This window comes from Mixophyes fleayi, chromosome 2, assembly GCF_038048845.1.
Source record: "Mixophyes fleayi isolate aMixFle1 chromosome 2, aMixFle1.hap1, whole genome shotgun sequence".
Taxonomy (NCBI): Eukaryota; Metazoa; Chordata; class Amphibia; order Anura; family Limnodynastidae; genus Mixophyes; species Mixophyes fleayi.
Window position 1 is genome coordinate 333,513,672 of NC_134403.1, and position 22,115 is coordinate 333,535,786.

The window sequence follows — 22,115 nt, forward strand, 5'->3', positions numbered from 1 at the left end:
AATGTAGGCTGTAGTATTTATTATTAATGTAAATGTTAGCAGGCAGGGAATGGTTTGCCTATAAACACTTTAGAGTCACCTTTGATCCTAAAAGAAAGCCTAAAATGAACAGCCAAAAAAGTACAGTGCAGCAAACTAATGTTATTTTGAGGTAAGAGCCGATGCATACAAACTTTTACACATTTACACAAGTCTTTCAAATTAATGAGCCAAATTCCTTCAACTGCAAAAAAATTAAAAATAAAATTAAAATAAAATCCTTCTCAATTCAGAATGTCTCCAAACTCCCTTTATGTCAACTGCCTGTTGAAGGTCATCCTTTTGTCGAAAAAACAGGTAGTATTTTGCATGCAAACAGTGGAATATATCAAGTAGTGGTCTGCATGAAAGGCCTCGGGAAAAGTTGCAGATGATTAGAATGGATGCACATTGATACATCCCCTAAAGGGCATGTCTTAAAGATAAATTTAAGACAAAACTGTATGCATCGCCAAGGGGCATGGTCAACGTGCATCTGCATGCCCTTACTATACTGCACTTACATGTGAATGGCCCCTATTTGCTCTACAAGCAAAAGGGAAGGAAGTATAAGACATACATAACCAAAATTACAAAGGTAAATTATGCTTCCACTTGGGTGGCAATGGTTAGAGGAGCTTAAAACTGAATGAGTGACATAATATCAATTATCCAGTGTTTTTAATGCCCCTAAGGTGCCCCCACATGGACTTCTGGCTGCTGCCAGAAGCTTTTTGAAGTTGCCTGATCCTGCTCCTCAGTGTCAGTGTTAGGCTGAGTGTGGTGCTTTGCTATAATGTCACAGCCAGGTGCCACTCTCCCAGTTTTAGGAGCCGAGAATGCTGCATCCAACTCCCACCTGCCAAGGTAAATAGCAGCGGGAGGTGAGGGTGTCACTTCTGAGTGTTGGGAGGGGGAGGGGCATCACCTAGGATGCTCCGAGGGCTTGCACTGGCTCTGCCCATAGACAAAATTGATGCGAGACGCATTATTTGCTTGGCGCAAATGGACATATGTTCAACTCCTACATGAGATGCTCTGGTTTTTGCAGGTGGTTTGGTTTGCATCTTATAGTTATATTTCTTAATTTTCAGTAGTTATTCTTATTATCTGAATAATTGAGTATGCATTTTGCAGTCTGACATGGCCTTTATAGATACAAATTGTTCTCTGGATTCCAAGACCTATGCTGATGAGCACTTTAGCAGTTCATTAGGTTGATATGTTCATAGTTCTATACTTATGGGCATTGCTGGAGCACTAGACCTAATTTATCACCTTCAATGTAATGACTAGACAACACAAAGGCATCCCATTTTGGAGGCTTTATTTCCTAAGAAAGAGGGCAGCAAGGCAGATGGACGGCTGTCCTTCCCTTCACTCTCTTTCACTTACTCTTATCTAAAATAAGGATTTCTTGTATATTATACAGTTTCAATATTATTGAACTGTAGATGGATAGCTAATTCAGCCTCAATATGGGTGCAACATATAAAAAACAAGGCGCCTGATTCATTAAGGATCTTAACTTAAGAAACTTCTTATTTAAGTCTCCTGGACAAAACCATGTTACAATGCAAGGGGTGCAAATAAGTATTCTGTTTTGCACATAAGTTAAATACTGACTGTTTTTTTCATGTAGCACACAAATATCAACTTTATTTTTCAGTGTACAAATAAGCTATCAAGTATTTGTGTGCTACATGAAAAAACAGGCAGTATTTAACTTATGTGCAAAACAGAATACTAATTTGCACCCCTTGCATTGTAACATGGTTTTGTCCAGGAGACTTAAATGAGAAGTTTCTTAAGTTAAGATCCTTAATGAATCAGGCCCAAGGTACTTAACTTCTTAATAAAACAAATTGAACATATACATAGAATTAACATATTCCTAAAAACAAATCAAATAGTTATTATTTCACATAAGGCTTCAATAGCTATCACAAGCTGTGTGTCTACAACTTTGATAAGTTACTGGCAGTGGTACATCACAATAAACCATATGTCCACGTACACGTGGTCAGCCATTCACTATAATTTCTGTCCATTTAGCATGGTCAAGATAAATCTGTTGCAAGTCAGTCACTGAAAATCTACGTGTTACAACTTGTACATAAAATCCATTTGATATTAAAATTAAGACATAATAATGTTGCAATATGCTGCTATATTAATCATTGATCATGATCTATCTGGCATTATACAATGAACACATATCCTTTGCTATCTTAGGTAACGTTTGATCTGTTATATTTGCAGCTGCTCTTGTAATAAGTTAGTATGTCTTTCTCTGTTATCCACAGGACAAACTGCACTTCACATTGCAATAGAGAAGAGACATTTCGATTTAGTGAAGCTTCTGATGAAAAACAAAGCTGATGTTCATGCCAAAGCCGATGGAGTGTTTTTCCAGAAGAAAAAAAAAGGAGTTAGTTTCTACTTTGGTAAGATTCCAGAAACATGTTGGCATACTTGTTATTAATCAAATTAGTAGCCAGTTGCGATAATAATACAAAATAATATCACTGACAATAAAGTGACGGAGGGTCTTGGTCATTCTCCATTTAGACTGATTCAAAAAGTTGGATGTATGAACATACACAGAGGTGTGTTTTACACCACAGTCTTTCTGCATCAGTTAGATAGGAGCCTTAGGACACTAATTGGTTTTGTTAATGTATATGCTCAGATTGGCTACATAGTCACACTTGCTACAACTGGACACAAATTACCTATACATGTACAAACAGAAGTTGGCTGTACAGTCATTTTTTGCATTGCTAATAATCTGAAACTTTGATTGGCCTCTGGTTGGCCTAGAACTGTCCACTTCATCTACTGCTCGTCTGTGTGTAACCAGATTGAAAGAATGAATGTAATGGTGATTGTCAAACAATCCTTAAATTAGATACTATTGTGATATTTCTTGATGCCAGTATTGTCAACTATGGGTCACTGTCTCATTTCTCTCCTAACTAATGAAAAGTGTAGAATTTGATCAATGTGGGCAGTGAAAGTCAGTTACATCATACAATGTGAGCTCATGAAACCATTCATTTTACAGGAGAACTCCCTCTTTCTCTTGCTGCCTGTACTAACCAGCCCAATATTGTCAACTATCTTCTAAGTAACCCATATAAGAATGCTGATTTGACTGCCAGGGACAGTCATGGGAACACAGTCTTGCATGCTCTGGTCTTAGTGGCTGATGACACAGAGGAGAATACTGAGATTATCACAAAAATGTACGATGACATTTTAAAGAAATCAGTGAAGATCAAACCAGAGCTGAAACTAGAGGAAATCACTAACTGGGAAGGTCTAACTCCTTTGAAACTGGCAGCAAAAACTGGTAAAATTGAGGTAAGTCGAAAAGAAGCTTCAATTAGCTTTATACTTCAGAAACTGCATCCATCACAGCGTTCAAAGTCAGCTCAGCTTTAGATTTTATTTCAGGGTCATTAGTTGCATTATTAGAATTTGATAGATGCCACCTGTTTCCTCCCACAACCAATAACACTTTTTGGACAATATATAATCAGCAATTTAGGTGAGAGTGGAGAGAGTTGGCTAAATAAAGGAAAGAGGTATTCAATCAATGGATTGGGGGAGGGAGGGGGTACCCATTGAAACAATTGGTTTCTCCACACAATCACAGGCAATCCGGATCTCCAAATATCTCATGACTAGAGATGCTCGGGCTCGGTTTTCTGAAAACTAAGCCCACCCGAACTTAGGGGATTCGAGTAGGCTCAGTACTTTACCGCATCCACGAATCTGAATTGAGGCAAAACATCATTGTTGTGTTGTCGGATCTCGCGGATTTTGGATTCCATAAGTACCTCCCTCCCCAGAAGATCCAGCGCCATTGCTCACACAGAAAAAGGGGTTGCAGTGTTCTTGTCACTCTCCAGTATCCAGTGCCATTTCTCAGTGCCATTGCTCATACAGAAACAGGAGGGGTAGCAGTGTTCTTGTCACTCTCCAGTATCCAGTGCCATTGCTCAGTGCCATTGCTCATACAGAAACAGGAGGGGTAGCAGTGTTCTTGTCACTCTCCAGTATCCAGTGCCATTGCTCAGTACCATTGCTCATACAGAAACAGGAGGGGTAGCAGTGTTCTTGTCATTCTCCAGTATCCAGTGTCATTGCTCATACAGAAACAGGAGGAGTAGCAGTGTTCTTGTCACTTGACAAAAATTTAATGGAAATTAATGTTATTGAGGTTAATAATAATATAGGAACAAAAAAGAGCCAAATTCTGTGATTTTAGCAAAAAAAATTTAGGGATTTTAGAAAAAAAATAGGGATCCAACTCCAAAACCAAAACCAAAAAATGCGAGGGCGGTTTTGCCAAAACCAAAACCAAAACACGGGGGGTTAGTGAACATCTCTACTCATGACTGACATTGTCAGGCACCCCCTCACCTCCACGCACCGCCCCTGCAGTGGCGGTAACTCTGTCACTGCGGGAGAGCAGATTTCTCTGAGGATTTCTATTTTTTACTCAGGTCTCGAGCCATCAACTACAGTATCATCAGGAAGATATTTAGAGGCCTATTTATCAACTTTCAGCGATAAGGAAGAATATAAACAATATTAAAAAAATTATTAGTGCTTAACAAATATTGCAAGGGCAGCTCAGAGATAGTCAGCTGCCCCTGTGATAGTGGCCTGAAGCATATGGGTTAATTTACTGTGACTCTATAGATATGCACATATGTAGCTGTCTCATGTGTCTAGTGGATTCAAAAAATGGTATAAAAAAAATGAAAAAATTATTTCAAAATTAAAAAGTTTTTGGAAAACTTTTAAACATATAAAAATGATTTATTCAAAGAATAAGGCATTTTTTACAATGGCTTTCATCTGTTATCACCATCCTGTAATGGTATTGTGGTGGTACATCGCCATATATTGTAAATATGCTTCCCCATGTAGATCTGTTAGCGGGGTCACCGCCTGTAATAGCCGTGTTATCCCTAGTGGTTTCCTCTAGGGTGACGCAAGTAAAATTATTTCACCCTTTGATAAATCAGCCCCTTTGAACCTTACTGGAAGGTTCACAACTGGAATGGGTTTAAGGTTAGCTCCTTTCTGTTTGGTTTATGTAGGCTTTAATATCTTGTAACTGAATGTAGGCTTTATTGTTAGTTGCTCATAGTTGCTCACTAGTATTGATGCATGTTTGTAGATGGTAAAAACAAAATTATTCAGAGTTCTACTGCTCATGGTAGTGTAATCACTTCATAAAACTTTGAAGACGTGTAAGAGGATAAATCAAGGACAATTATGTAATGTCTAGCTAATTTTAATGTCTTAATTTTAACATTGAAGGACTATTGTAGTACATACTGTTCTGTAATGGCTTACCGAAAACATTTAGCATTCAGGACATTCAAGACACGCATGTCTGTCTGTAAAATGTTCAGTCCTGAGTAATACACAGTACATTTTATTTTTATAGATCAGTGCACTAATTTATTCAGAAAGAGGCCTGCACCGTCAGAATGTCACTAGAAACCAGTGGATTGAATCAATGACATTTGAGGCATAAAGCACAAAGAGGCACAAAGCCCCTCATACCTCAGCAACTTTACTGATCCATAATTAATTAATGTATTGATGACAGTTGGCTCAGCCCACAAATTGTCTACCTCCATTGTGTATAGTTCCGATTCATTTAAAAATATTGTCTTGTGGGCAGTAAATTAAAATATATGCCTTCCTCAATCTTTTAACACAAATTCTGTGTATCCCTGTTGGACGGTCTGACCTGTATTGAAATATGGCATCTGTCTACCCTTTAGTTGTTTAAACACATCCTTCGGAGGGAAATGACAGAGCCGGACTACAGACATCTGTCCCGGAAGTTCACAGAATGGACCTATGGCCCAGTGCACACTTCCCTATATGACATGTCATCTGTGGACACCTATAACCGGGATTCAGTTCTGGAAACGATTATATTCAAGAGTAGTGCCTCTGTGAGTATGTTATAAGTCAAGGATAAATTGCATGGAGGAGCTTATCCTAACTCAGTTACATATTGGATTGTTGTCTCTATTTTGCTAAAGCTGACCATATAAGTACAGGTGATGTCGTATAACAATGGGGGTATATTGAAACTAAGTTATAAGGCAACAAAGGTTGAGTCTATATACCACCCTTACTGTGGTGGAGCAGTTGGAGGTCCCAAGAATAAATATATTCCATACCATTGTTATGCCCAGTATATCACATGCGGTAGAGCATGTCCCATTTTCATACCCAGTATGCCACATCATTTTCAGTATATCTTGTCTAGTCAATCATGGCTGGTATGTAATAGCTAGATATCAAACCCAGTACAGCATTGCCCAGTTAATCTGACTTTTCTATCATACCTTACAACCGTCCCTATTTAGCCGGGACATCCCGATTCGTGGTCCAAAATAAGAGGGGGGAGTTAACATTAAAGTGCGTGGGGGTTTACCCAAATAGGCGTATTTGTGAGTGGAGTTTGGGCAAATCGTGTGCAGGGCTTAGTTTACCCCGCTTTCTGGATTCTAAATGTTGGGAGGTATGTTATATTGTTGCTCAGTATATCATGTGTAGTGTCTCCTGTCCTGCAATGTATAGTTTCCTGTTTCCCTGAAATAAGCTGCCTCCTTCTCCCCTACTTCCGGTGTACGAAGGTTAGAAAGAGCGTAGGCGCAATACTTGTCCCCTCTGTTACTAGGGTACAGATCAGGTGTCCAATGCTAAATAAATTGAAACATATTGTTTTTCTTTTTAAAATAATAGGACCAAAGCCCTACAGAAGGGCTCTGCACTGTGCAGTACAGTCAAACTTTAACCATTATAAAACTAGTGTTGTGTTATGAACCATACACTTCCCATTTTGTTGGTGAGATTTTATTGGAAAAATATTGGGTTGTATTTTTTCTTTTTGAAAAACAAACACATCTAGTAAATTTTTTTCTTACTTTTCCTCTTTTGTTATTCTTCTCTATTTACTAAAAAATATCTCTCAGTATCTTCTCAGTATCATCTCCAACATTGGGCTTCTATCTAACATGTCTGTCTCTGATTTTTCTCTACAGAATCGCCATAAAATGATAGTACTGGAACCCATAAACCATTTGCTGCAGGACAAGTGGGACTCCTTTGCTGGGAAGATTTTCTATCTTAAGTTCTTGCTGTATTTTGCCTATATGATCATATTCACAGTGACAGCTTATCACAGGCCACTGAAAGGGGAGGTGAGAATAGGCTGAGGACATGAAAATAATTCAAATTAAATAATTTTTTATGACAGGCTCCAAGATAAAGATGTTTTTTTATTTTTATATAAATATATTGTATTTTTATATTATCAAATGCCCCCTGCTAATTAATAGGGTTTTTAGTGATGCACTATACCTCTCATACATATATAACATACGGCATTTTATTGACTGCCTAGAGCCAGGTACTAGGGCAGTGCCTGTAATCAACAACTACCTAGAGCCAGAAACTAGCGCTGCACCCCTAATCGTCAACTGTCTGGAGCTAGCAGAGTGTCTATAATCACCAACAGCCCATAGCCAGGACAACCTATACCTGTGATGATCAACTGTCTGGTATTAGGAACTAGCTCTATATTTATAACTGTCCAGAGCCAACAACTAGCGCTGTACCTGTAATTACCAACTGTCCAGAGCCAGGAACTAGCGCTATACCTATATTTATCAACTGATTGGTGCTAGGAATTAGCACTAAACTTGTATTCACCAACTGGCCTGAGCTAGGACCAAATGTTATACCTGTAATTATCAACTGCCAAGAGAAAGGAATGGTGCTTTCCTGTTATCTGGAGCCATTTTTAAATGTATTTTCTGGAGACCAGAAAATTTTAATTGAGTCCAAAAGGGACTCGAATTTGTTGTCTTCTCTGACTTCCAGTCTACAAATAAATTCGGCTAAATATGACTTTAAATGCTGCCGTGTTGTTCCTCTATGTCGTTTATTCCGCCATTTAGCGGATCCCCACATTCGTTTGACGCTCTGTGTATGGACATCAGTGTCAGGATCGACAAAATTGTAGCGATGATTTACTTTGAAATGTTGAAATCCGGCCTTTTCCAGTTCTTCCGTCTTGTATGCGCGCCAACTATCTGAGTGAATTAAAGAGCCTCTTTCAATATTGTCCAAAATCGCGGTCATTAACATTTCCGCACTGTGATCATCTACTTTTACCAAAAAACACTTGTGCATCTCCCGACAGAGTCCTCCGACGATCCACTGCTGAGGAAACACTTGGCCATCATTGTTTTGACGCTTAGTGAACAAGCTCTCGTCAATTTCAAAGATTAATCCTTCGCCTCCGATCTTCTGTTTGGGCTGTCGATTGAGGTACTTGGCGCAGATTTCTCGCATGTAGTTGTTCCAGTTGACGTTTGTATCGTTGTTCATGCCCAATTCTTCTTTGCACAACTTGATCGATGTCAATTCCTTGGCCCAGCAATAGAAGAAGCGAACGACTGTCACGAATTATAGACGACTGTCGGTGAACCAATTTCCCTGGTGGATGTTGACCTTCTTTCGACAAGTAGAATTTCTACAATTCCAGGAAATACACGAACCAAAGTAGAGCTTCATTTCATGATTCCTTTCTTTTTGCAAAAATGCCACAGCCTCTCTTTCGGTAGAAGGCAAAGTGAATAAATTCATTTTTAAATATCGGTTGTGTTTTTTTGTTTTCAAATGGCTCCAGATAACAGGAAAGTACCCAAGGAATTAATGTAAGAACTGCGGAATATGTTGGCGCTTTATAAATAAGAGATCATTTTGTAAATAATTTTTTTCAGCCACCATTCCCATTAGAAGGGACAACCAAAGACAATTTTCGTGTGCTTGGAGATATTATCGTCATGTTTGGTGGAATTTATATCTTCATATGTCAGGTATGTCAGAAAGATCACTATGTTTAAGAATTATGAACTGAACGAAGGAAAGTGCTACACTGTACTTATGCTGGTGACTATTACCGGGGCTGGCTTTCAGGGTGCCTAATAATAATTACTTGCTAGCTTGCTAACAATTTTTTTTGTGTTGTAAATTGTAAATTTCAACACGTATCTCCACCCATTACACTAATATGAAGATTAAAGCAGTTATAGTACTAGAATAATAGACAAAACAATATAAATACAACATGTTAGCATTTGATTATATGAACAGAAGAGGGATTTAGAGTGGAACTAAAGCAATGTAAACATATATATGCTCTGTATTTTATAAGGACTTACAACAATTCTGTAGTTTCTAACTGGGGGTCTTCATAGTCTTAATATGGGCAATATTATGCATGGCATGTATTCTAAGACCAAAGATTATTTTGGGATAGTAAAAATGCCCTGTCATACATGATAGTTTTTGTGTGCTATGTAAATGAATAAATAAGGTAAAGAAAAGGTATCTCCGGTTGCATACAATGCCGCACATAGGCTAGTTTAGTTATTGATCCAATTGGATTTCACAGAAGTGTGGCAGGGTGCCCTGAGCAACTTCTGAATGATGTTTTGAATTTAGCATCCAACAAAAATTAAGACAATACAGTTAACCCATTAATAATGGTTTAGTTCCACTTTTAGCAAGGATTCAATTGTCATATTTGTTGATTGTGCATAGTAATACAGAAATAGTAGAAATGCAATTGGATGCAAAAGTGTTATATAATTTGTAGTAATTTCATCATATTCAGGGATGATTTTGAATCAACCTTTTTTGCTCTGTACAGGTAGTATACTTCTGGAAGAGGCGTCCTTCTCTACAGATTTTAATGATGGATGGCTATTTTGAAGTCCTTTTGTAAGTTTTACACATTTAATCATAATGTATTATATTTATAGGCTAAGCACATTCCTTAAGGATGTCTGCAATTTGGGAAATGCGGGCGGGGATGAAGGCACAATGATTGCATCACCACAGGTTGCCCACCGATGCTTGATGCAAAACTTGTCATGGTGCAGTGATGGAGGCTTGCGTTGACGCATATGTGATTCACATCTTTTCACATTGGTGGACGGGACATAAGTCGAGTCCCCTGCCCCTGACCCACTGACCTTGTAGACCTCCCCTCTGCATCTCCTGGAGGACAGGTCTTCAAAGTCGGCAAGCATGAATATAAGTGATGCTTGTAATATATATAAACCAATTAGGGGTGATCTACCCTCTTCTACCAACAGGGTCATCTCTTGTACACTGTCATTCAGGTATTTGTCTGCTCACTGCAGGAGTGAGCGTAGTGACTGACTTGGTGAGAGGAGGAGTAGTAGTGATAGAGGAAGATGCTTCCTCTACCTCCCCTGTACTAAATTTTTACACGCTGCCAATATCCAGAGTGACGGGGGATTTGGAGAGGGACATGTTGGGGCCAGGAGGCAGAATAATAAGTCTGTCTATACAATGATAATGCCTGAGGTGAGGTTCTCACCTCCTTAGTAAAGACTACCTCTTGGCTTTATACTATATGAAGCCACTTTGCGGTCTGAACAAATAGTCATAAATGCAAACTTCTAATGTAATGTCAGCCCCATATGATTTGCTAAAAATGTATAAAAACCTGAAGTTATAATAAAGGCATACATCCTGCCAGTCAGGGATTTTTACCCAGCTGCCTGGACTATTGAAAGGTGTTTTTAGGCTGCTGGCGCATGTGGCAATGCCGTGAATTTAGGGAAAGAAGGTCGGTAGTCACCTAATACTTTATAAGTTCTAGGCACATACCTGGGGAACATGGAAAGCCCCTACGTTGTGTGGCCATGGCTGGTTCGCAGACACTTACTTTCGCTCAGTAAAACTATGTAATGGTCCTTGGTTCTCTATCACTCAGTCATGTCACTGGTTCATGGTTAATTGTCTGCACTGCCATGAATATAGTTCAGCCCACAGAATGGTTTCTCCCACTTGGTCTATGCAGAAGGTGCACTATTATCTTAAATCAATAGAAAGATAAGTGTTGGGTAAATACATTCTCCAGTGACTGAAGGTGCACAGTTCAAATACTAGTGTTGGATGAGGAAGTGTATTTTGAAGAAATGTTTGCAATCTTTTTTCCTATTCTGTGGGTGGATACTTTGAAATTGAGAGGATTACATTAACAGCAAGAGCATAAAAGGACTCACATCCATGACCGACAATCAAGCAAAGCAGTATCGTTAGAATGATCAAAACCTCAAAGAGTGCAGAGCTTATAACCATAATTAAATTTTTAAAATGCGTGCACAATATGCACATTTATACACAATTTTCATATAGCATGTGCAACACCAGGTAAATCCAAAATCGTTAGAATGATCCTTACTTCAAACGATGTGGAATATCTGAATAATAATAATAATTAATATCATACTTGCCAACTCTCCCGGAATGTCCGGGAGACTCCCGAAATTCGGGTCGGTCTCACGGACTCCCAGGAGAGCAGGCAAGTCTCCCGCATCCCGCAACTGCCTAGCCGAAATGACGCGATTCGCAGTGAATCGCGACAAAACGGCATTTCTGTTACGGGGGCGGGGGCCAAAATGATGCGTTTGGCCCCGCCCCGCCCCTTTCCGCCCTCTAGTCACGCCCCTCTCCCGGACGACACTTGCCGAAAGTAGGCAACTATGATTAATATAAAACCAACAAAACCCTTCTTTTTTCAGCTTGCTGCAGACAGTCATTCTGCTGTGCGGTGGTGTCGTCTACCTTGCAGGAAGTGAAGTCTATGTAACACTAATGGTGTTTTCCTTGGTGATTGGCTGGGTGAATATGTTATACTACACCCGTGGCTTCCAGCAGACCGGTATTTACAGTGTTATGATTCAGAAGGTCAGCCACAAACAGTTTCTCCTCTATCATTGTTTACATTTTGTGTTATCTGTCTCATGTTTATAATAAAACCAATGTCATTTTAGTTCTATCACTACAATTTCTTAGAGACAGCTGAAGATCTGTCAGGAGGGGCGATATCTTGGCTAATACAGTTAGCAGTCGGCATTAGGGATATACTTATTTCCATTTTCATCCGCACAGTACAGTTTTGAGGTTACACTAAAGTTATCTTGTTCTGAATTAAAGTGAAGTAATTGACTACAAATGTATTGCAGCAAAAATAATAAGTAGAGACAAAACTAAACACTGGCGGAGCATCAGTTATCCCAAATGAGACCAATTGGTATTGATCTGAATGGTTTTAGAGCTATCCATCTGAGATAATGTACAAAGTGCACAATCCTATTCTCCAAAGCGCAGGAGATTGTGGAGTAAGATGGCTGAGTTAGCGGAGGGACAGGACCTGCTGATGGGAGGAGGTGGGTAGAATAAGGAAGTACCATGATATGTAACAAGTAGGTTCATCAGGGCGCCTTGTTTGGTGTAGCAGTGCAAACACAAAATTTTATTTTGTAGACCTAATTTATTGCAATGAGTAATGGTATTAAGAGGCTGCAAGTTTAGGAGCTTTCTATGCTGAGCAGAGGAGTACACAGCCACACTCCACAAAAGAATTTTAATTTTGTACGAGCTCTGAGCTGGAGAAGATTGAGTTTCATCCCGTATTTTTAATAGAAGGTATCTTTCGCCTTGCATTTGCACTTTGACAGAGACATGCATTTTTCTGTGCACGTTGTCAATGCAAAAAAATTGCCATAAACAGCAGCGCACGGAGGATTGTCGGGGGGGGGGGGGGTTTCCCTCCGCTGACCCGAAAAAAAACCCAAAAACCCGAGAGAGAGCTGCAGCTCCGTTTCGCCAGCGCTGTCCTATACAGCAGCTGCGGCGCTGTCTACGAAGCGTCTGCGGTGGTGCTGTATACAATACAGCACCGCCGCGGACACTTCTTTGACAGCGCCGCGGCTGCTGTATAGGACAGTGGCCACTTAGTTAGCGCAGGGGGGGTTTCTAGAGACTCAGAAACCCCCCCTGCGTGCGCCACTGATAAACACACAAATTGCCACTTGTAACAAGTATAATGTTCCCTCACTCTCATAACTAATTTAAGCCATAAATGACACTACACTGAGCAGTATTTTAGTAGTAGAACTGAAAAGTTTAATTTATTAAAAGAGAGCGTTCTATAGTTACAAGAGGTTACACTTTGTTATGACGGTTACACATTAGCACAATGCGCCTCTAGATATTTGTACGTCTCCCTGCAAACCTAGGTGCACTTCTAGTATGTGGAGGTGTCTCACAAGAGCAGATAGTGAGTGTGTACCATTATATGCACTGAGTAGACCATCCAGGCAATTTGCGCTGTGGAATCAGTTCTCTTTGTAAATGAGGTCCTGAGATATCAATTTGGCATAACTGGTGTTCCATCTGTAAGTGAATATAGCTATGAAACATTATTCCTATTGTCACAAGTTTTTCTTTTTTTTCCTGGGCGGAAGGAGGTAACCTTAGTTTAAAACTTTATGCTGCTCTATTCCTAGGTGTAAATGTATCAAGCTGAGAGTTTTCCGGCGGGTTTGAAAAGTGATGTTGTCTATAGCAACCAATCAGATTCTAGCTATGATTTGGTAGAATGTACTAAATAAATGATAGCTAGAATCTGATTGGTTTTTCAAACCCGCCGAAAAACTCTCAGCTGGATACATTTACCCCCTAGAGTCAGATCAAGTGGGGCATCTGCAATTTGGCTGTGTGGATGCAGTTGATCATGTGTGGCCAGTACTAAAAAGTCATCTTTGTGTTTCAGACCATCTTGCGGGACATGCTGCGCTTCCTGCTTGTATATATAGTCTTCCTCTTCGGCTTTGCTGCAGGTAATAGTTTTAAGAGGGTTATATCTAGTACACAATAGGAAGCTTGATTTATGCATGGAAACTCATATAACTCAAGTATTAATTCCCTAAACTATTAGCTTTATTCATTTAAAAGGGGTAATTATCACTAAAATGCAGTTTAAATATGCTGGGCAAAATAAAACTGTTTTTTTTTTAACTTATTGCATTCTCTTCATTATTTCCACCAGCAGATGTCACTGTTGCTTTTACAGTGTATGGAAACATATAATTTATAAATCAAAGTCCCATAGATATAACAATATCAAATGTTTCACCTCTAAGCACAGATATATATTGTTGCCCCATAGAGGCCACTATTTGTTTAGGAAAGGTCTCATTACTTTTACCAGTAAGTCACAATTTATAGAAAGGGCTGTGTGAAGTATGTACAAAGTAAGCTGCACCGATATACAGCTGAGAATAGATTCTACTAAGTCTGATAAATACAGTTGGAAAATAAATTATAGGCCAAACTCTTTGCCTACTCTCCCGATCTGTCATTTGACAAAATATTTTAAAATACATCCACTCCCAATGAAATAATGAATAATATCCTCAATATGACTAATTCATTTCTTCTTGCATAATTAGTAACTAAATATCCCTAGGATGAAAGGGTACTTGCTTTAAGGCTTCCTGTGTACTCTGCTATATGTTTATTTTTTTGTCTTCTTTCCAAGAAAATAATATTTCACTCCATCAGCCCATAGGCAAACCGAGGGGGGGTTTCCTAGTGCCTGTAAACCCCCTCCCAGCATGGGGCACTGTATGCTTGAGGTGGCTTGCCCAGTGTATATGATGTGGATAGGAAGAGTTGGAGAGCAGCCAAGCATTGTCTAAAACTATAGCCACGCCCCCATGCATGCTGGTCACGCCCACCCGTGACGCAGCGTGGAAACCCCTCTCTACAAATCCTGCGTTTGCCCCTGCAGCCGGTTTCTTCCTCTTCTTCTGATTGAAACGGTATATGTACAATAATGAGAATGACCTAGATCCAATATAATAACCCTAATGAGAAGTTTACAAAATTGTGAACAAAAAAGTTTTGCATCAACCAGCAGATGTCCTACTTGCAGTCTATGGCATCAGTTAAGAAGCAAAGTGCACCTTATAAATGAATGCAAATATTTCTCAAATACTTTCTACCAAAAGACACTAGAAATAGAAATTGTACATGATGAATAAAACAGAAATAAATGCACTAAGTTTTTTTTATTTTTGTTTAGTATTTGTCTAATGTTTATATTAAGGGATGCATGTATAAATATATTCTTGTTATAGGAACTTATAGGGTCTGTGTCATTAAGGAGAGCAAAGCATAAAAATGGAGTAACTTTGCACCTGGGCAAAACCATGTTGCATTGGAGGGGGAGGTAAATTTAAAATGTGGGGACAGATACATAGATGGGGTAGGGCATGTCCTTGATCAACTTTCAATTTCAGTGTAAAAATAAAGCTATCATGTATTTGTGAACTACATCACAAAGCAGCCAGTTATTTCCTTATGTGCAAAATAATAAACTAATTTGCACCCCTTGCATTGCAACATGTTTTGTCCTGGACAACATTTACTTCTTTTTTTGCCTTACTTTTCTTAATGACTCAGAACCTATAGAGTTTCTATGATGATGCTGGATAATCAGATTGCAACCCTCGCCTTTTAGTACATTTCTATTGTGTGTTTTAGATTATTCAGAATCCCTTTATGTCTTTCCAGAGCATTGCTGTCAATCTCATTTGGATTTGATAACTGTCTTACAATAGCTTGAGTGTGTGACCTAGTGGCTTAACTTTGCACAGAAGCAGTGGTTGAAAAGAGGGTGTATATGGTGCTGCGCCATAACGCTTCTTCTGCGTTCATTGTAAAACTATCACATTGCATTCATTTAAAACTATCACATTCCATTCATTTACATTCCCATTACATTTTGCATATCACCACTTCTAAATTTCCATACCGCCACTTCGGCCACTGCATAGAAATATAACATAAAGCTATGTCTAGCGTGTATATTCCCATTTACAAGGCACAATTAAAGCAAGGAAATATTTGCAGTTACAGTCCCTATAAATTCCATATAAGGGATATTTTTTTATTTTGTTTTATTGCTATGGTATAAACACATTCTGTAGGATTGATGGCCAGTTTGGTCACAGTAGATCAACTGGACCCAAAATGTAATAGAATCAGACAGAGTTTTGATTGCCTTGGCAGTATGTTATGTTAGCTAATTACTGCCATTGACCAACAGGAAATATTGTGCTGTTAGCGATCTGGTCTATTTTGGCCTTCCACTGGTTGAGCAATTTGGCAGTCATGCAGAAGGACCAGATCACAGTGTATGGGTAGTGTTGGGATCAATTTATCTGAGAAACCTTGTGATTGGTCAATTTATTTGTTTATATAGATTATTTAATTAAAATCTGTTTCCATCATCATCATCATCATTTATTTATATAGCACCACTAATTCCGCAGCGCTGTACAGAGAACTCATTCACATCAGTCCCTGCCCCATTAGAGGGAGACAGACAGAGAGGGAGAGACTAGGGTCAATTTTGATAGCAGCCAATTAACTACCAGTATGTTTTTGGAGTGTGGGAGGAAACCGGAGCACCCGGAGGAACCCACGCAAACACGGGGAGAACATACAAACTCCACACAGATAAGTCCATGGTCGGGAATCGAACTCATGACCCCAGTGCTGTGAGGCAGAAGTGCTAACCACTTAGCCACCGTGCTGCCCATCTCTTGTGTGCAGTTTTATAAGCTATTACTACAATTATCAACATTATAGCAAATAAAATGTACTAATCAACCTGCATTAATATAATGAGAGTAGGAATACAGGAAGAATGGAAGAAGCCTGAAATTAGTACAAAAATCCCCCTTCACTTATTATGGCTTCATAACTACCCTAAGTGTGATGTTGTGTAGACATAAAACCTGTCTCTGGGGCACCACATATATTGCCAACATGTTTCTGTATTATTCCATCTGAACATGAAATGATTAATACACTGCTTCCTTCCTTGTCACAGCTTTAGTAACACTTGTTGGGGAAGCACCTGTGGAGTCCGGAAATAACACTGATGCTGGGCAAAGTGAAGCTGGAACCACCTATTCTGGTCTTTATATCACCTCCTTGGAGTTGTTCAAGTTTACTATTGGCATGGGGGACCTGGAATTCAATGATAATCTGAAATTCAAGCACTTCTTCATGTTCCTGCTTATTATCTATGTTGTGCTCACGTACATCCTCCTCCTAAACATGCTCATCGCCTTGATGAGTGAAACCGTCAACAGAGTCTCCAGTGAGAGTAAGAGTATATGGAAACTCCAGGTGGGTAGATCTTCTTCATCACACAGTATTTCCTTAAGTCTGACACACCCACAGCATTTAACTTGCACAGTACTTAGCTCAATGTGGGTGTGGAGGTTTCTATACCTCACCATATCACTAGACTACTATATAAGGACATCCCCTTAGCTGGCATTGTGCATCTGCCTCCATTATTTGGACTGTTGGTTTCTGATAGGGAGGCAGTTACTTTTGTCCATTCAGGAAGTGGCTGTAACAGGGGAGATACCCTACGAACTAGAGAAGAAGGTGAAGAGTCATCACCTTTCATAGTATCTTAAGCTCATTTTCCATTAAGCATGTGGCCAATGTCTGATGAAGGCTGTGAGAGGCAGGGACGGATGTAGACCTCATGGGGCCCTAGGCAAGAAACTGGTTTGGGGCCCCCTCCCTGAAAAAATCCATAGCACTATAGTTTTTAGCATAACATATATCCCTATTCAGGGGCTGGCTGGCAGACTTTAGCCCAGGGGGGCAAGCAAATAGCACTGGCCCATAAGTAGCGGCCCATTTTTAAAGGTTGGTCTCACCTTCTGCCCTGGGAGGGCCCTCTGGGGTCCGCTGGGCCCTAGGCAATTGCCTAGGTTGCCTAGTGATAAATCCGGCCCTGGTGAGAGGTACTACATTGACCAATACTATTTCACAAAATGGGCTGTGCAGTGTCAGCAATATGGTATTCATCAATAATAGCATATCGCTGAGACTGCAACACATGGATACACCCTTTGTTGACACTAACATGAGGAGAATATCTTTGTTTTAATCAACAATGACAATGTTTAGAAATGGAATACTTTAAAGATTTCTTCTAAGTTATAAAACTACATCACATGTGGAATAAGCACCTAAGCTGTGAGTTGTATAAGAACCACACAGCAGTACTGATTGGGAGAGTATCACACGGAGAGGAAGGAAGCTACTACATGCAGACAGGCTTTGTTAGACTGTGACAAAGAAAAGCCACAGAGACAAAGACACAATGTACATATATATATATCTCTTATATTTCTTAGTCTCAGTTAGTATTAGTATTTTAGCTCTTTGACCCGTGGCTAAAACTCTTTGATCTGTGACTGAACTCAGTGAGAAAGCAGCATAAGACATTTCAATACATGATATATCTATTGTTTAATTGGTGTTTTGAAAGTGGAGGCATTGTGTTTTGTCAATAGGCAAGTGTAGGAGGTTGATTCTATTCTATATACTGTATCTATGTACTTAGCTAGTTGTGGTCACAACAGACAGTGGATGCAACTCTTTACTCTGAATTATTTTTCTGTTTTATCCTAATTATAACTTAATTTATGTACTTACTTGAATTTTGCTTTGGGGTGAGACACTACCCAATATATAGGTAAAGTGGCAACATATAAGGATTCTCCATAGACAGAGCTTTGATCCCTAAAACATTTCAAATGTCCCATGTATGTGTGTTTCTATCTGTCTGTGTGTCCCATGTGTGTATGACATGTATGTCTGTGACATGGGAGAGGTGGAGGACTCTATTTAGTAAAATACAAAGACACATTAAGTGGTAATGCAGCTTTAAATAGAAGCAAACACTGAATTCTAGACCATATAACTTTCCCCAATCTAGGTGAAATTACAAATATGTATTAAACTAACTTAGAGAAATAGGATATATCTCTAGGTGGTCACTAATTGCTGTAAAAAGTGTATTTTTTATTATTTTCATCTCATTTAGATTTTAAAACGCTAAAAAATACAAGACTGATTTATTTGAAAACTCCACCAAAAGAAAGATAAAAACAATATAATAATTACTATGTTACCCTAACAAATAAAAAAAAGTATTAAAAGTTATAAATGATAGAATGTGTATGTCCTAAAGCTACTAAGTACCTCTGCCATAAAAATAAGGCTCATTTACAAAAGTGCAATAATGCAGCGCTTTCTTGTGACAGCCTACTTTTGCAGAAATACACCTATTTTACAGGTAAACGCACATGTGGACCAAGATAACAGGGTTGCAAAAGTTTGGACTGTAGTTGTGAGAAGTTGGGGGGGGTGGATCAGGGGCCTTCCTTGCTGAGTACAGATTAGATGTATGAGTACAGTTACTTTTGTACCCACCCAGAGTGTGATACTGTTTTCCGGTTGAGTTTATGTAAATGCGATAAAGGGGTGCAGAATACATGTTTTGGGTGCTGGTTTAAGCTTTGAACTCTGTCTCACAGGAGAGAGCACATCAGTTTTCTCCCCCATGTGCTGGCAGTTATTGGGTTTTCACCTATACTTTAAATATGACAAAGTGCACTATTGTGAAAAGTACATTTTCTAGGTGTACTATGACCATACTTGCTGACTTTTAAAACCCGCCCACCGGCAGAACCCTGAGGAGAGGTCAGGTGACATGTGCAGGAGAGGGCGCAATGTGTCCCCGCCCTTGCTATGGGGCTTGATGACACGAATCGCATCATTAGACCCAACCTCCACCAAGACCCAGGAGGATGCCTACTTTTCAATGAGTCTGGGAAGACTCTCCGAATTTTGGGAGCCTCCCGGAAGTTCTGGGAGAGTAGGCAAGTATAACATTGACCTATTTAATAAAAACAAGCTCATTTAATGAATGAGTGTCCTTGAAGTGGTAGTTGGATGATTCTTTCACTTTTTCCACCATATGCAATTTCAGGTGTTCTCATAAAGCTAGATGCAGACTGAGTATTTATGGGCAGTGAGATGTGTGGTGAATAAGTAGGCACACTTACACATTGAAGAAGCAGTACTGGTCCATATTTCTCATGGTTCGTAAACGAGCCTTAGTGTGTCCATTTCATGCTGTTTTTAAGTAGTAGTTAAATGGAAGAAAGGGGATAATGAACCATCTGGTGCTTATTTTCTACCAAACTGGTGAAAACACGTACATAAAATGTTGGTAAATATACTAAATAATTGGTTTGACAGAGAGCTGCTACAATCTTGGATATGGAGAGGTTCCTGCCAAGGTTCCTAAGGAAGAAGTGGCAATCCTGCCGATTGCTCACCGTGGGAACAACACCTGAAGGAAAACCAGATGAAAGATGGTGTTTCAGGTACAAATATCTACAATAAACACAAGCATGAGTGCATGGGTGATGATCCAGGCTGCTGAGCCGTGGTTAAGTGAATCTCTTTAGCTATGCATTAGAGAGAGGAGACACATGGGTAATACCAGCAGATTAGGGAGTAAATTGCAGAGTTTTCATCAGTTAGACACAGCACATATTAGGGGTAGGTCTTACAGTGACACGTCCCTAACCTAGTGCTATAATAAATTCTGATGATATCCCCTGCTGCTAAACAAACAGAGCAATTCATTGTCAAATAGTACAGGAGAGAATGCCCCAACTATGCACATGGAATACAGCCAACATGAAAAATCATTGTTTTATTGGCTGAAGACTGGGAGCAAGATGAAGTCAAGTGCAAAAGAACAGCAAGTCAAAAAATAGGAGTAACTTTGCACCTGGGCAAAACCATGTTACATTGGAGCGGGAGGTAAATTTAAAATGTGGGGACAAATTTATAGTTGGGGTAGGACATATCCTAGATCAACTTTAAATTTCAGTGTAAAAATAAAGCTATCAAGTATTTGTGTGCTACGTGAAAAAAAATCTAATAATTTACAAATGTGCAAAATAATAAACTAATTTGCACCCCTTGCATTGTAGAATGGTTTGTCCAGAAGAAAACTTATTCCTTTTCTTTGCCTTACTTTCCATAATGAATCAGGCCCAGTATATTTAGTGTGCATTCCAATTAAGGTAAATTTGGGGTTTAGCTTGCTCAAAAAGTTAACAACTTTATTGCAAAATCTGAAACTGTGTGGCTGAATTGGAGGTATTTATTTGCCAAAACAACATCATCACCTTGTTAAACTGAATAATTAGTATACATTGCAACATCTAATGCCAATTGCCAGACTAGTTAAGTGTTATTGTATGACAAGAGCCATTTAATGTGTCAACTGTGTCTAATTAGTATATATAAGTGAGTAATTGTGATCTACACTAGGAAGTAACACAGATGTCTATAGAAAGGAAGTAATGCATGGGATTTTATAAGGTTACATGTACATTGTCATCTTTACATCTGCTCAATATCTGATGTGTTGTATATGAATAAGAACTTTCCTAGAAGCTGGATAAGGAACAGAATCAAATATAGCATATTGTACTCTGCATGTTCTCACATTTATGGTCTGCCATCAGTTAACTAAAATATGCCAAGTGTAGTCTGTTTTCCGTAAGATTTAAAGAATCCGGTCTCAGTTTGTGTTAGGGTGCTGGTCACAGAGGTGAGCTCAGGGGAACACAGCAGTTTGGGCAGATGTAAAATTCCCCCACATACAGACCCTAAACATACAGGTGCTGCAGTGTAGCTAAAATGTGAGACTGAGGGCTAGATTTACTAAACTGTTGGTTTGAAAAAGTGGAGATGTTGCCTATAGCAACCAATCAGATTCTAGCTGTCATTTTGTAGAATGTACTAAATAAATGACAGAGAGAATCTGATTGGTTGCTATAGGCAACATCTTCACTTTTTCAAACCCGCCGTTTAGTAAATCTAGCTCTGAATCTCTAGCCATGGAAATGTTCTATTTGCTGTACACTTTGTAATTTAGGTGACAGTGTTAATTATTTCCGGAATTACAGTCACACAAATCATGTCTATTTTGCTGTATTTTAGGGTGGAGGAAATGCTCTGGGGGTCATTTGGGAAGAATATTTCTAACCTTAATGAGGAACCTGGTGACAAAGAACAAGGAAAACTGAGTTCCACTTACAAACAACCCAAAGGTAAGTACAGTGAAATATTAGAGAACATCCAATGTGTTAACATTTACTAGTTGTATTTCACAAACCACTTAGCATCAACTTCTCTATTTGGAATTCCAATGCAAAATGTAATCATCTTAGTGACTATTAGTTCTAAACTAC

The 22,115-nt window shown here is 39.1% G+C and overlaps 1 protein-coding gene across 3 annotated transcripts in view; it reads left to right on the forward strand.

Moving 5' to 3' along the window:
• LOC142139379 (transient receptor potential cation channel subfamily V member 1-like) overlaps positions 1-22,115 on the forward strand; it is a 55,700-nt gene that overhangs the window by 30,719 nt on the left and 2,866 nt on the right. For all 3 annotated transcript variants that reach the window (XM_075196939.1, XM_075196940.1, XM_075196941.1), the window contains 11 exons: positions 2,325-2,465; positions 3,086-3,384; positions 5,832-6,008; positions 7,107-7,265; positions 8,853-8,948; positions 9,785-9,855; positions 11,691-11,856; positions 13,727-13,793; positions 16,856-17,157; positions 20,101-20,228; positions 21,865-21,974. In XM_075196939.1, coding sequence (XP_075053040.1) covers positions 2,325-2,465; positions 3,086-3,384; positions 5,832-6,008; positions 7,107-7,265; positions 8,853-8,948; positions 9,785-9,855; positions 11,691-11,856; positions 13,727-13,793; positions 16,856-17,157; positions 20,101-20,228; positions 21,865-21,974 — 1,716 coding nt within the window. The remainder of the gene's footprint in view (positions 1-2,324; positions 2,466-3,085; positions 3,385-5,831; positions 6,009-7,106; positions 7,266-8,852; positions 8,949-9,784; positions 9,856-11,690; positions 11,857-13,726; positions 13,794-16,855; positions 17,158-20,100; positions 20,229-21,864; positions 21,975-22,115) is intronic.